Source organism: Mauremys mutica, chromosome 1, assembly GCF_020497125.1.
Source record: "Mauremys mutica isolate MM-2020 ecotype Southern chromosome 1, ASM2049712v1, whole genome shotgun sequence".
NCBI classification, from domain to species: domain Eukaryota; kingdom Metazoa; phylum Chordata; order Testudines; family Geoemydidae; genus Mauremys; species Mauremys mutica.
In genome coordinates, this window is record NC_059072.1 from 92,442,825 (window position 1) to 92,455,786 (window position 12,962).

General features: G+C 37.7%; 1 protein-coding gene across 5 annotated transcripts in view; it reads right to left on the bottom strand.

Annotated features, from left to right (window-relative positions):
* Window positions 1–12,962, bottom strand: part of EP300 (E1A binding protein p300) — a 174,819-nt gene that overhangs the window by 144,978 nt on the left and 16,879 nt on the right. For all 5 annotated transcript variants that reach the window (XM_044984360.1, XM_044984354.1, XM_044984346.1 and 2 more), the window contains exon 2: window positions 5,528–6,186. In XM_044984360.1, coding sequence (XP_044840295.1) covers window positions 5,528–6,186 — 659 coding nt within the window. The remainder of the gene's footprint in view (window positions 1–5,527; window positions 6,187–12,962) is intronic.

The window sequence follows — 12,962 nt, forward strand, 5'->3', positions numbered from 1 at the left end:
CCGTTAAAGTCGGGGAATCCGTGACCTCCGTGACAAAATTATGTCCTTATTCATAAGGGATGAATTATACCAGGAAAAACTAATTCTGTAAACAAATGCTGAATGACAACTTTAATATTTAAAGAAAACAGGTAACCAAGTTTGAGAAGTTTATCCAATACCTGTTATCCTGAAAGACCAATATAAAATATGAGTAGACAGCCAGCAAGTATTAATGGCAAAACTCTGATGAGACGTTTAGCATTACTCTTTATCCTGGGCTGCTGACCTCGGACACCACTCTGGTGCTTCACGTTTCATATCACCCTCTGGTAGTAGATGACTAATAAATTTTAGCACTACCTCACCAGTGACTGCTGGAAGAGGTTCTCTCCTACCCACCCTAAGAGTCTACTGGCTGCAGCAAAAGCAAGGGTCTCCACAGCTCCACCACTCCCCCTCCTTGAACACCTGTCTACCTCTGATACTGCTTGGAAAAAGAGACTATTAGCCAGATTTTTCTCCTCCCCTACCCTGGGGGAAAAAAAATTATACACCAGCTAAGAGTGAATTTTAATTCTTTAAATAGGTCAACATACAATCATAAAAGCACCCTTCATCTGAAAGCACTTTACACACACATCAATCCACCCACCACTGAAATGTCCACATTTGGGATGGAAAACAGCAGCTATTTAAGAGTGCATAGCAATATTATGGCCAAAATATCATCCCTAAAAGTGTGGTTTAAGATGCCAAAGAGAAGAACATTTCTATTATGTCCCTTAACTGCACCAACTTCAGAAGTTCCATATCTACTACAATAATTTTTCCCCCCTTCTTCCAGCCTTGGACAGCACAATTCATAAGACTCAAGTCATCTGACAATCAAGTTACCTGCAGGATTCTAATTTGGCATAATTTCAGTTGGAATGCATTTAAGTAGTGAGGGAAAAAAATATGTTCTTTCTACAAAATTAAGAATATCTTTACTTCATTCAGTTACAACTGAATTCTACCTTTTAAAAGTTTTGTTTGCTGGTAAGTGTTGTCAGTGGCTACAGGTGTGGTGCTCTGCTCTTGTTCGTAGAGGATAACAGTCGGCCACGTGCGTGTTCCCTCTGTATGCTGCCCCAGTTCTGCGCAGATAGCTGACACAGCAAACCCCGAGAGAACCCCCAAAGACCACAGACTCTAGTAAGGTATGAAGGAACCCGAGCCACGTTCATTGTCAAACAAAGCACAGTAATAGTTTCCTATAGGCTCTACAAGACATACTACAAATATGTGCCCCCTGGCACGGACACAGCTCAGTCAGTGGCGGGACACTCCACTGCCCCCTAGGCTGGACAAAGATGTGCATTCCGGGACCTATTTTTATACAGTTACAGGACAGATTACTCATCCCTACTGACATATTGAGGTACAGCCCCTTGACTCATTAGGGTGCTGTCTCTCCTTTTGATCATGTTGTTTCAAACAGATCTATCTATCATGCTGTCCTTTTAACCCTGTCTTTAAGATGCACCTGCCTGTTCCCCGTTATCTCTGTGGAGTGTTCTGATGCCATCTTGGCACAAGTTCCTCTTATTAGCACTTATATGTGGATGCACCTGTTTCTAGCAGCCCTCTTCTCAACTTCTGTGAGTGGGGCCTGCCTCTGGCTCACAGCCCAGTTTTTGCTTGGCAATTCCTGGAAGTACTTTGGTTCAGGCTTCAGGCCTCAGACTGGGCCTCTGACACAAGAGTTTGTTTCAGGACCTCATCTTACTACAGTAAGGTAGGGACCAAGCCAAGTTACCATCCTCTAATATAAACCAATTCTAGATTTTTACAAAGTGAACTGAACAAGTTTGCTCCATGTTTTTAACAGCCTAACTTCTGAGCTTTGTATACTCCCAAAATTATGTATTGAATCAGATGATTTGAGGACTGTTCAACCGCAATTCTTTAAAAATATTTCAAACAGATTTAAAGCTTTACATAGAAATGAAGCATTCTGATTGGTGTCCAGGATGTACCAGCACTGACTAGTCTCACCTTTTCATACTAGGAAAAAACATTTATTGGAAGAACAGAAATTAAAAATATTTATTTCGAATGGCTGACGTCACTTTGCCTTCAGATTTGTGGCACAGGACAGCAAAGTGCAACCACCAAAGAAATACACAAATTATCGTATTTGTCTATGAAACACCTTCCCGCTCTGAATAAGAACATGAGTAGACCAGGCAACATGATAGTAACCAGAAGGTGCTAACAGCAAGCTGCTGAACAGCCAAAGAGGCAGAATAAAAAGTATTTTGTTGAAGATTAACTGGCTCAGGGCTGATGGAGTTTGGATAGTGTAGATATTATTTGACTTGTGAATTTATAAAATACCAATTGGAAACTTGTCCAATTTGAGGCTGGTATATCTAGGCTCCTAAAAACAAATAAGCCTCAAATAACCATCTTACTCCTAAGTCCAGCTTTATTCAGGAGGTGAGACTAAACCTTTGGTCATGAAGATAAAGTCCAGGTAGCTATCAAAAAGAATAATCCTCTGTACATTTAGAGCAATTGTTCCAAGCACACAATCCTATCTCCAAATAAGCATCCCAACAAGCCTGGTAATAACATGCAATAAAAGTTCATCTCAGGAAAATTTTTAAAACAGATTTGTCTGCCCTCAAGGGTATGCCAGACTTTCTTCCACAGGACTGCAAAGCCGGCACCCTGCATATTCAATATCATGGAACCTTGGTAAAAAAGTTTCCTCTTCATACTGAAACTAGGGAATTTATTTAGAAATAAGTTTGATGCAGACATGAAGATACTACCTTGCAAAACAAGTACAAGGACTTTTACAAAGTGGGGTTTTTATTTACAGAACTGATTAATTCTGTATTTACGCACCTAACTTAAGTTGCAGGACTTATGCAGTATGAATGAATAAAATGTTGCCTATTTCCTGTATTTTTTAAAATCCTTCATACATCAACACAATCAATATCAAAACTGTAACTTGAAAATGTCCTTAAAATGCTTACATTTGAAACAGTCTCAGTAGTTGTAAACAGAACAGATGGCCTTCAAATTCCTGTTGCAAGAACAATAGGTGAACTCCCACCCCCACCTTATACCTAAATCAAACACAGCTAGCAGCAGGCTCATTCAGGCAAAGCACACCCCATGTTAGCTCTCTTCCCACTTCCCAAGTTCTGCTGGCTCCTCTTAGGCAGACCCTGATTCACTACATCAGTTAAACATCACAGAGGAAATGTTTCACTAACATCAGAGCAACAATAGGCCTTCAAAGCATAAATATAACCATTTCTGCTACACAAACTGAAGAGCCACTACACATTAGTAAATCCAGGCTCCCAGGTTAAAAAAACCACCACTGTAATTTACCAAAATATTTTTAAACAGCCAATAAAAAGTTATATTTACAATTGTTTAATTTCCTTTTCCATCTATTTTTTCAAGATTTGGAGGTGGGAATGATGAGGGCAGATGGGTGGAGAGATACAATGGTCAGAGATATTACTGTTATTAGCCTCTGCTAACTCCACTGCAAGTAGTGAAACATCGGCTCCCTGCCAACAACTAAACCAAATGAAGACATTCTGGAATTTCAGCCTCCATTTCAGACTGTTCCTTCTCATCAGGCAGTTCAGCTATTTTATGAGCAATGTATATTACAATCAAATACAACATTGAAACATAGGCTCAAACAAATTTCATGTATCTTTATAGCTAAGGTTTCTCTCTCCATGTTAAACCCTATACAAATATATTTTCTATCAACTCAGATAGCAAATTAAAAACTCCACATACTGCACTGATGTATTTGATTTGAAATCCCAAAAAGCAAGCAACTAGATCAAATTTGAAATGCTTTCCTTCCTTATTTGGATCCACACAGCACACTTCAGGGCTTAGGCTGAAATAGGTTGGGGATAGTGTAAATAAACTATATTAATTCAAAGACTGACCTTGCAATCTTAGCAAAGATTTTCTCCAAATTAAACAGATGTTTTGAAATTTGATCAACTTTATTGATACTTAAATCTAGTAATTAAAATCGATCTTGAAGTGCAATGTATTATCTTGATATTAGTCAGTATCATTTTTTAACTTGAAATAAGATTCCACATTGGACTATAGAGAACAATGCACCAGAATTCCTTTCTGTATAGTTGTTTTGATATGATTCTAACTATGCACATAGAGAAAATTCAGTTACACTGAACAATTATGTTTAATTTCCTTTTTTACAGCACCATTTGAACTATATATTGCAACACACCCTTTTGTAATGGTCATGTTTACCAAACGGTCCAAGTGATCTTAGTCTACCAGATTAATATTAACAATCAACCCAATCAAAGGACAGTTCATTGTTAGATATGCTTCCACCTACTGGGTAACATATTTACTATTACATCAAACTCACAAGGTCAGTTTTGATTTTTAAAGTTTATTTCTTAGGATATTCGTAAGGCAATTATTTCAGACCATTTTATTAATACTAGTTAAGATCTAATCCACATTACAGACTAATATTCTCAATCTATTTGGGTTGTGTGTGTGGGGGGGTTATTTATTTTTTTGTTTGTTTTATTTTTAAAAATAAGGGTGCTTTTTATGGAATAAGGTGACTGGAAAAAGCATCCCAACCCAATAAGCTTCCAACATTTTCATTACAGCATCTGAATAAATCTCTTTAAAGTGTTTTACTTTCCCTCTTTGACCAAGACATGCTATAATTCACTCTGGATGGAAATTGCATAATAGTTAACTGACCGTTCTGACTTCTGATTTTAGAGTTGAACCCAAAGCTTGGAAAAATATTCCAGGTCAGAATATTTCTGAAAAGGGGAATGCCTACTGTAGTTTCAACTCTGTCATGCCATATCATTTCCATTTTCAAAATGACCCAGTACCACTTCTTCTTACCCTTTTCACCATCCCAGTATTAAAAGCTCATTTCCTCCCCTATTAACCAAAAATGTTTTCTATTCTTTTTTCTGCTTTCCAGTTTGTTCCCTCACCTTGGAATGAGTCTTCCAAATTTTATACCAAGATGGACAGATCTAACACTTACCCAGTAAGAATTCAAATATGGGTCCATAGAAATTTAAGTCAATGTTTAATAAAAAGGACTCATTGTTCCACCAAGGAACATATTTATGGTCGGGAATAAAATGTACATTCTCAGATCAAAATACATCAGAGAATCTTTAGTTTAATTTAGAGTGGTAGTGATGACAATGTAAAAAATTAACAGGTTTTTAAAAAAAAATACCACCACTTTCTTCCAACAATATTGGTACATGTCTCAATGAATGTAGCTTCTTATAAGATCTGTAATTCTCACCTTTATATAACTCCTTCCAATGCTTCTAATGCCAAAAATTATTTTGTACCAAATTATCTACAAGGAAGTGTTCCCCTTATAACAGGGGTTTTGAAGACAGTCAAGAATGAGTTTTCTACCCTAGTTCTTATAAAATGTCAAAGTTACCACATGGAATAAGTAAAGTAACCAAGCTTTCCTTACCTTGTTCATTGCTCCAGGTTGTGGCCCTCTTAGTCCGGTCTGTCCTCCCATCTGGGGAGAGCCTTGCTGCAGTGTCTCAGCCAACAAGTTACCAGCATTACCTATTCCTGGATTTGGATATGGCATGTTGGGTCGCCCTCTTCCTGCTCCAATTGAACCGTTCATGACTTGCCCTTGCATCATCCCCTGTCCATTGCCTGCAGCCAGCATCCCAGGATTCATGCCAGCATTCATCCCTGTGTTCATACCCATGCCAGGCTGATTAACTGGACTATTTACCGCGGGCATCATTCCTGCAGTTGACTGGGCCGAAGGACCTTGATTTGGGCCACTTGTACCCATCCCCATATTTGGAGATGTCAACCCTGCCTGTGCCATGGGGCTTTTAACCATACTGTTTAAGATTCCCATTCCAGGACTGTTCTGTTGGGTTTGACTTGCCATGCCTTGGCCTGGTCCCCCAACCCCCATATTGAGGTTTGGGGAACTACCAGCCCGCAGCAGTTCAGACAGCTGCTTATGTTTAGATGCAGCATCTTGTGCCATACCAAGACTGGTTTGCAGCTGATTAATGTCACCACCGTTGGCAAGTCCCAAATCTGTGGAGCTGATTAGTTCATCTGGCAAATCGTGTTCCAGATCAAAGAGGGATCCAAAATCTAGAAGGAAAAAACAAAACAAAAAGAAGTTTTTTAAAATTCAGATCAACTAAGGATATCCGAAGATAGACCCTTGGTTATTTTGTTCTGGTTTGGGTCAGATGAATAGCACACCTTCACATGAACTATTTGAGCAACTATTACAGCATCAGCTAGTATTTGAAGTTGGTCTGCATGAAGACAAGCTGGCTACCTCTAAACTTCAAAAACTTTTAATGAGATTACACCTTTTTTGTTTCTTTATGATGCATGAAAAATGCCTCACTCCCAACTCCACATAAACCAATTTTGCTGGAGGAGCTATTGATGTCTCAGAGCATGTTTGTGAGCTCTTGCACCGTAAGTGTGGGAATTTTCGATTTTTAACAAAGTGTTTGTCACTGAAGTTAAATAGGTTTTAATAGTCAAAAAATAAGGTTCTGAATCATTAAAAATCCCTTTCCCTCAATTTCTCAGCTTTCACTTAACTAAGGCTTTGTCTATACTATGCACCTTGTAGCGACACAGCAGTGCCACTACAAGGCGCACAGTGTAGCTGCTCTTTGTTAGCAGAAGAGAGCTCTCCCGCCAACAAAAAACTTCCACCCCAACAAGCGGCAGCAGCTTTGTTGGCAGGAAAGCACTCCTGCCGACAAAGCGCTGTTCACACCGGCACTTTTCGTCTGCAAACTTGTGTCTTACAGGGATGGGAGGTAACACCTCTGAACGACAAAAGTTGTTGTTGTTCAGTTGCCAGTGTAGACAAAGCCTAAGTCAGTCATTTTTTGAACAGGCACGACCTGCATTTCTAGTGTAAAAGCGAACAGAAGACTTCCTTTATAAATTATGGAGTAGCTAAAAGGAGATGTCTTTTCCCTTCTTTTGCTGGTCACCTTAAAATATTATCCCAATACTGAGACCCAAAACAAAAAGTTACAAAATTCAGTGAATCTTCACGGGGTAACACCCACTATGAGCCTATTTGGCTGCAAAGAGTAGAATTATAAGCAATGTAAACCATTCCTTCCCTATACAGGAAGAATATGAGAGTGAATGACAGCAGGATCAGGAATCAAACCCATCTCTCCACATGGCTATGCAGTGTCACCGCTAAGGTAACAAACTGGCATAGTTTCAGATAGTTTGCATTTGCAGATGCTTGGAATGTTATTGGCAAGATACATTACAACAGCCCCAAGTTTTCTTATCTAGGAAGATCACAAATACTTCAGAGATATGCCATAGGTACTATGCATCTCTTAATCTGTACTGAGTCATAGTGATTTGTGTATTATTTTTACAGTGTTAAATATAAACCAAAAAGTGTTTCCACAAAAGATCACCTACTATATTATGAATTCATACTATTTTAATGACTAAGGAGCATGCTGCCTAATGTTTACAGTTGGACACTATAGTACATAAAATATTTAGTGATCAAGTTTAATTCTAACCTTTCTTAAAACAAGTTTCATTTCATGAATGCTCTATTATAGCAGATATTTTACTTTACTTTCAAAGATAAATTATTCAAGACTTTGTTAAACAGCTGACAGTGTTGTCAATACACTATTTTCACACTATTACAACGCTAGTTAAGGGGAAGTGCCAACTCTACTGAAAGTCAAAGAGAATGACCACAGTAGTCCTTACTAAAATATTAAAATTGAAGATAAAGAATTAGTATCAGAAATAAGAAGCAGGTTAAGTCTAAATTCCATTAGATACTTGCTCAATAGGGATCACAATGATACAGTACCAAGTTGCAAGACCTTAGTATTTGCAGCCTTGGAAGTAAACATTACTTCAGAAATTAAAAGTAAATCACCAAAAAAACCTTCTGAAAGTTTTGCTGCTGGGGATTAGCAAGAGAAGAGTTAGTTGGGTGGACTAAGATGAAGCAATTTCAGTTCTATTTAAATTTTAATGCCCCCATCACTGCAGTATCCAAGCACCACAGATAAACTATAGACCTTTTGGGCAAGAATTTTGCTTCTACTTTCCAATCCTCCCTTATTACTTCATTAATTGCCGCAGTCATTTGCCTCAGTGAAACGTAAACAGACCATCCTTTAGCCTCCATTATTTGGGGCAAGTTTGTGCAAAGGATAGGCCTTGCATTATACTTCAACAGTGGATCTTCCAATAGCAGCTTCCTTTTGACAGTCTTGTAATTTAGTTACTATCTTACAGATGAAGTTAAGAGGAGAAAATGGGGCCCTTAATTCTGCTAAGCATACAGTTCCCCCCAGAAGGCAGGCCTAAACTTCATATTATTTTACATAAGGAGGAACAGAAAGGACTTCACTTGCTTACTGAGAACTAAACAAATATCAGTGAGTGAAAGGAAACAGCAAGGATTACAATGGAGAAGCATCTTAAAGATAGCCGGAGAGCAAGAGAATTGGGAAAGCAATAAAAGGGACATGTGGTACCCTGAAAAGACTAAAAAGCATGTCAAACGTCCAGAGGCTATCAGACTCAGGTTAAGTAGTGTCAGACTAAGAGGATCAGTAAGGAAGGTCAGAAACAAGAGAAAAGTGATTCACAAGCTACAGTCCATGGTCCAGCAAAGATGTGGAGAGCCATTCCTGGTGGTTAGCGGAATAAAACTTTGAGAACTAAAGCAGTGAAATTTTGCAAGAGAACATGGTCCATGAATGGTGCATCTTATTAAGTGAGTCACAGAACAAAAAGCCAGAAAGTCACTGAATAAGGAAACTCCTGAATATGAACTCTCAACCCCCTCTTCAAAATACGATGGGACATAATTTCCATGGAAAGACTTGTATAAGGAATTTAAGGTATATGCCAATCCTGGAAACTAGCATGAAATTCTTGTTTTCAGGATTCTAAAGCCACATTGATCTTTTCCTTAAATGAGGAAAAGCAATTTAGCATTTCTCTGAAGAGTTAACAATCCCATGGGATTCTCCCTCCTAGATCTCCACTTCTAAGTACATGAGAGCAGAATTCTAAGTTGTAAAGGTTTCTGGTCTCTAAGAACAACTCTAGCATCCAGAAATGTAAGCCAACCCCTACCCTTCATTGGTAGTCATGTCAAATGAGCCTTTCAGCAGGGAGAATGCACCAACAAAACAATAAAAAAAAAAATGTTTCCTCAAAAAGGCAAGAAATGAACAGGTTCATGCAGAAAAAACAAGAACAAAATCATACTAGACTGAGGGAAGGTGGCTGGGAAACAATCCTCTTGGCATTAAACATTCAGAGATACAGAACTATAAATATTTTCTCTCATGAATCAGGGTGGATAAAAATCAATAATTTTTTTTACATCTGATTTTTTATTTAAATGCTTTCTGTAGAAAAACTTATCTAAAGAAAGTTTTAATTAAGATATCTTTGAGCTATGTCTCATCATGGAAAAGGGATTATAAATGTCATTCTAGAGTAAGAGAAAATATATTAATGTAACGTATAAGAAAAGTTTTGTAAATGAGTTCCAATAGTTCATGGATTAGGGACCCAATCTTATGGGGTTCCAGGGGCTTCTGTATAAATTATTTAGATTAATCTTTCTAGCTACCCAATAAAAAACAACAAGGAGTCCGGTGGCATCTTAAAGACTAACAGATTGTTGGTTTTGTGGATACAGACTAACACGGCCACCCCCTGATACTATCTACCCAATGGGACTCAGTACTCAGTCTAGAAGATATCATCAGAGATGCATAGTTTTGCAGTTCTCAAACTATGGATGTGTCTCTCCAGGGATAACATGCTTGTTAACAGCAAAAATGTTTTAAAATAAATAATAAAGAATATATAGAGGTGAGAAATAACAGACCTCAACCCTATTGTCCCTCTGCAAATTTCTGTACACAGAGTCAATCCCTTACCTCTTTCTAAAAGTTCAAAGTTTCAAAAAGTTCAATGAATAGAAGATTGTTGAGGGCGGAATACATCTGGACAAGGAGAAGAAGTCTGGAGATAAATGTGAGAAGGGCGGGACAGGGAGTAGAAACAAAAGTGAAACTGTCTGAGCAGCATATTCCAGACATCTTGAGATCTGAGTGTAGCCTTCATTGATCTGAGATCTACCATACCATTCTCTCACTAGAAGGGAAAACCTATAATGGCAGCAGGCCGTAAGAGACCCAGTTTGGGAATATTCTAATGAAGTTCCTTTATCTGGGGGTAAGACAGGCATGCGTGCAAAATGTAAACAGTGCAACAAAGAAACGCAAGGCCTGGTTGCCCGACTGAAACATCATGAGAAGTGTTCCTTCTCAGGAGGAAGCTGCGTTGAAGATGATGAAAGCAACAGGTCTGAACATGCAGCATCTTCAGGTTGGTAAACTTTTTTTTATTTCATACTTCTTTCTTAAGGACTACCTGTCATCCTTCTGGACTATTCTTGAATTCTCATGTTTGAGCAAAAAATATAGGTGCTACTCTATAGATGCAGCTGTGATAAAAAATAAATAGCTGAAATAGGCAGATCTTCCTTCTACAATTTCACCTTTAAAGTAGCACTGAGTGTCAGTGAATGCAATGAGTAATACTAAATGAGCAGTATGGTAATAATAATTAAATAACTGCATTGACTTATTTTGTTTAGGAGAATCCATCCTCAACATACAGGATTCTGAAGACTATCCACCTTCAAGATCACCATAATTTTCTATAGTTTGAGTTATCTGTCAATGATAGTGTTTCAGTTACATCATGTATGTCTCATAGCCACTATCACCTGTAGCAAAAAGAAAAAAAAATCTCCATCATCCAGAAACAACCATAGACAAGTTTGTGATAAGAACCAGCAGATTACAAAAAGAGGTACTTGATGAAAAAATTGCCCAGTTTAAGCAACAAACTCTTTTCCATATGATTGAGAACCCACACTTCATTCACAGGGTTCAGTCATTAAGACCAGGATACAGTCTACCCAACAGAGCAGACATCTCAGGCAAATTGTTGGATAAAGTATATGAAAGAGAAATTGAGCAGTGTGCAAAAGGTCTAGAGAGTAAAATTGTTAACCTGAGTCTTGATGGGTGGAGCAATGTCCCACAATAATTCTGTTGTATGTGCTTGTGTGACAACAGAAGAAGGGAATGTCTTCCTTATAGAAACAATTGATACATCAGGAAATGCACACAGCACATAATTACAAAAAGCAGAAGTAAAAGGTATAACAAATGGTGAAAAAAAATTCAACTGTCTAGTATGCAGCTTGGTCACAGACAATTCTGCAAATGTATCCAAGATGAGAAGAAATTATTTAGAAGAGAGTCCCAAACTAATAAGATACAGTTGCAGTGCTCATTCAATGCACCTCCTAGCCAAAGACTTCAGTGTTCAGAGAATGCTGAAACGCAAAATACTTCTTTAACAACCACTCTGCGGCAGCTGCTCTAAAAAAGTGGGAGGAACCAAGCTAACTCTCCCACAAGAGGTGCGATGGAACTCAGTAGTGTTTTGATCACTAAATCAAGAACTGGCCTAATCTGATGACTTTGTGAAGAGAATCGTGAAAAAATAGATGGCACTGTCACAGCCAAAGTTCTCAACACTGGGCTTAAGAGAAATGTTGAACACATGCTGAGTACCCTGAAGCCTATTTCTGTAGCCTTGAACAAAATGTAGGGGAATAGCTGTTTTATTGCTGACGCTGTTGAAATTTGGAAGGAACTGAGTGAGATCTTAAAAAGAGAAGTATGCAATGACAGAGTTAAATTACAAGCATTAAAAAACACAAATGGGACAAGAACTATCTCCAGCTCATTTTATTGCAAATATTCCCAATACTCAGTACCGGAGCGAAACCTTAACTGCTGAAGAAGAGGAGTTGGCTATGACATGGATATTAAGCAATCGTCCCTCCATAACGCCAACTATAATAAACATCAGAGCTCAGGGTGAACCATTCAATTCATATATGTTTGCTGATGATGTATTAAAGAAAGTCACACCAGTGAAATGGTGGAAGTCACTTAAGCACTTGGATTCAGAGACTCTGGAAGTGATAATCTCACTTTTAACAGTGGTAGCTTCTTCTGCTGGTGTAGAAAGAATATTTTCTTTCTTTGAACTAATTCATTCCAAACTAAGAAATCGTTTGGGACCTGAAAAAGCAGGAAAGCTTGTTTTTCTTTTCCAGATTATGAACAAACAAGAAAATGAGGGTGAAGACGACAGTTAGCTGCAGAAGCCAATATTTTACGTTTCTCATGTTGACCTGGCTGACACAGTCTAATTTGTGGGGTTTTTTGTTTTTTTAATATTTCATTAACTACTTTAGTAAAAAAACCATTTTAACAAAAACAAACCTGAATGTTCAAATTCAAAAATTCATATGCTTGTTTTGTTAAAATATTGTATGTTTGCTGTTGAAGAAAAATATCCAGAATACATAATGTTGTTTTAATTAAATAAAACAATTTAAATGTTTGTCTGGTGATGTTCTCCTCCTAATACAGCATGGCAAGAAAATCCTCCAAATATTAATGATTAACCTGTTGAACTGGAGATAAGTCACTGGGAGGTGAACTAATAAATATCTGCTTCAATTATCTTTGGTAAATGAAATAACCAATCATCCATTTTCTGATATAGCTGTAAAACTACTCAAATTTTTTTTCAAAATAAATCACTTAATATATAGTGTGTACCTTCTAAAAATGAAACCATCTATCTCTGAGCTGTGAAGAATATGTATTGAGGTTATAATAACCAACAAGAATGCACTGTTATGTAAAAATCCATGATTAAATCGAGTCTTCCTGACTAGTGATTTAAATCATGATTTAAATCAATCTGATTTAAATGAAATC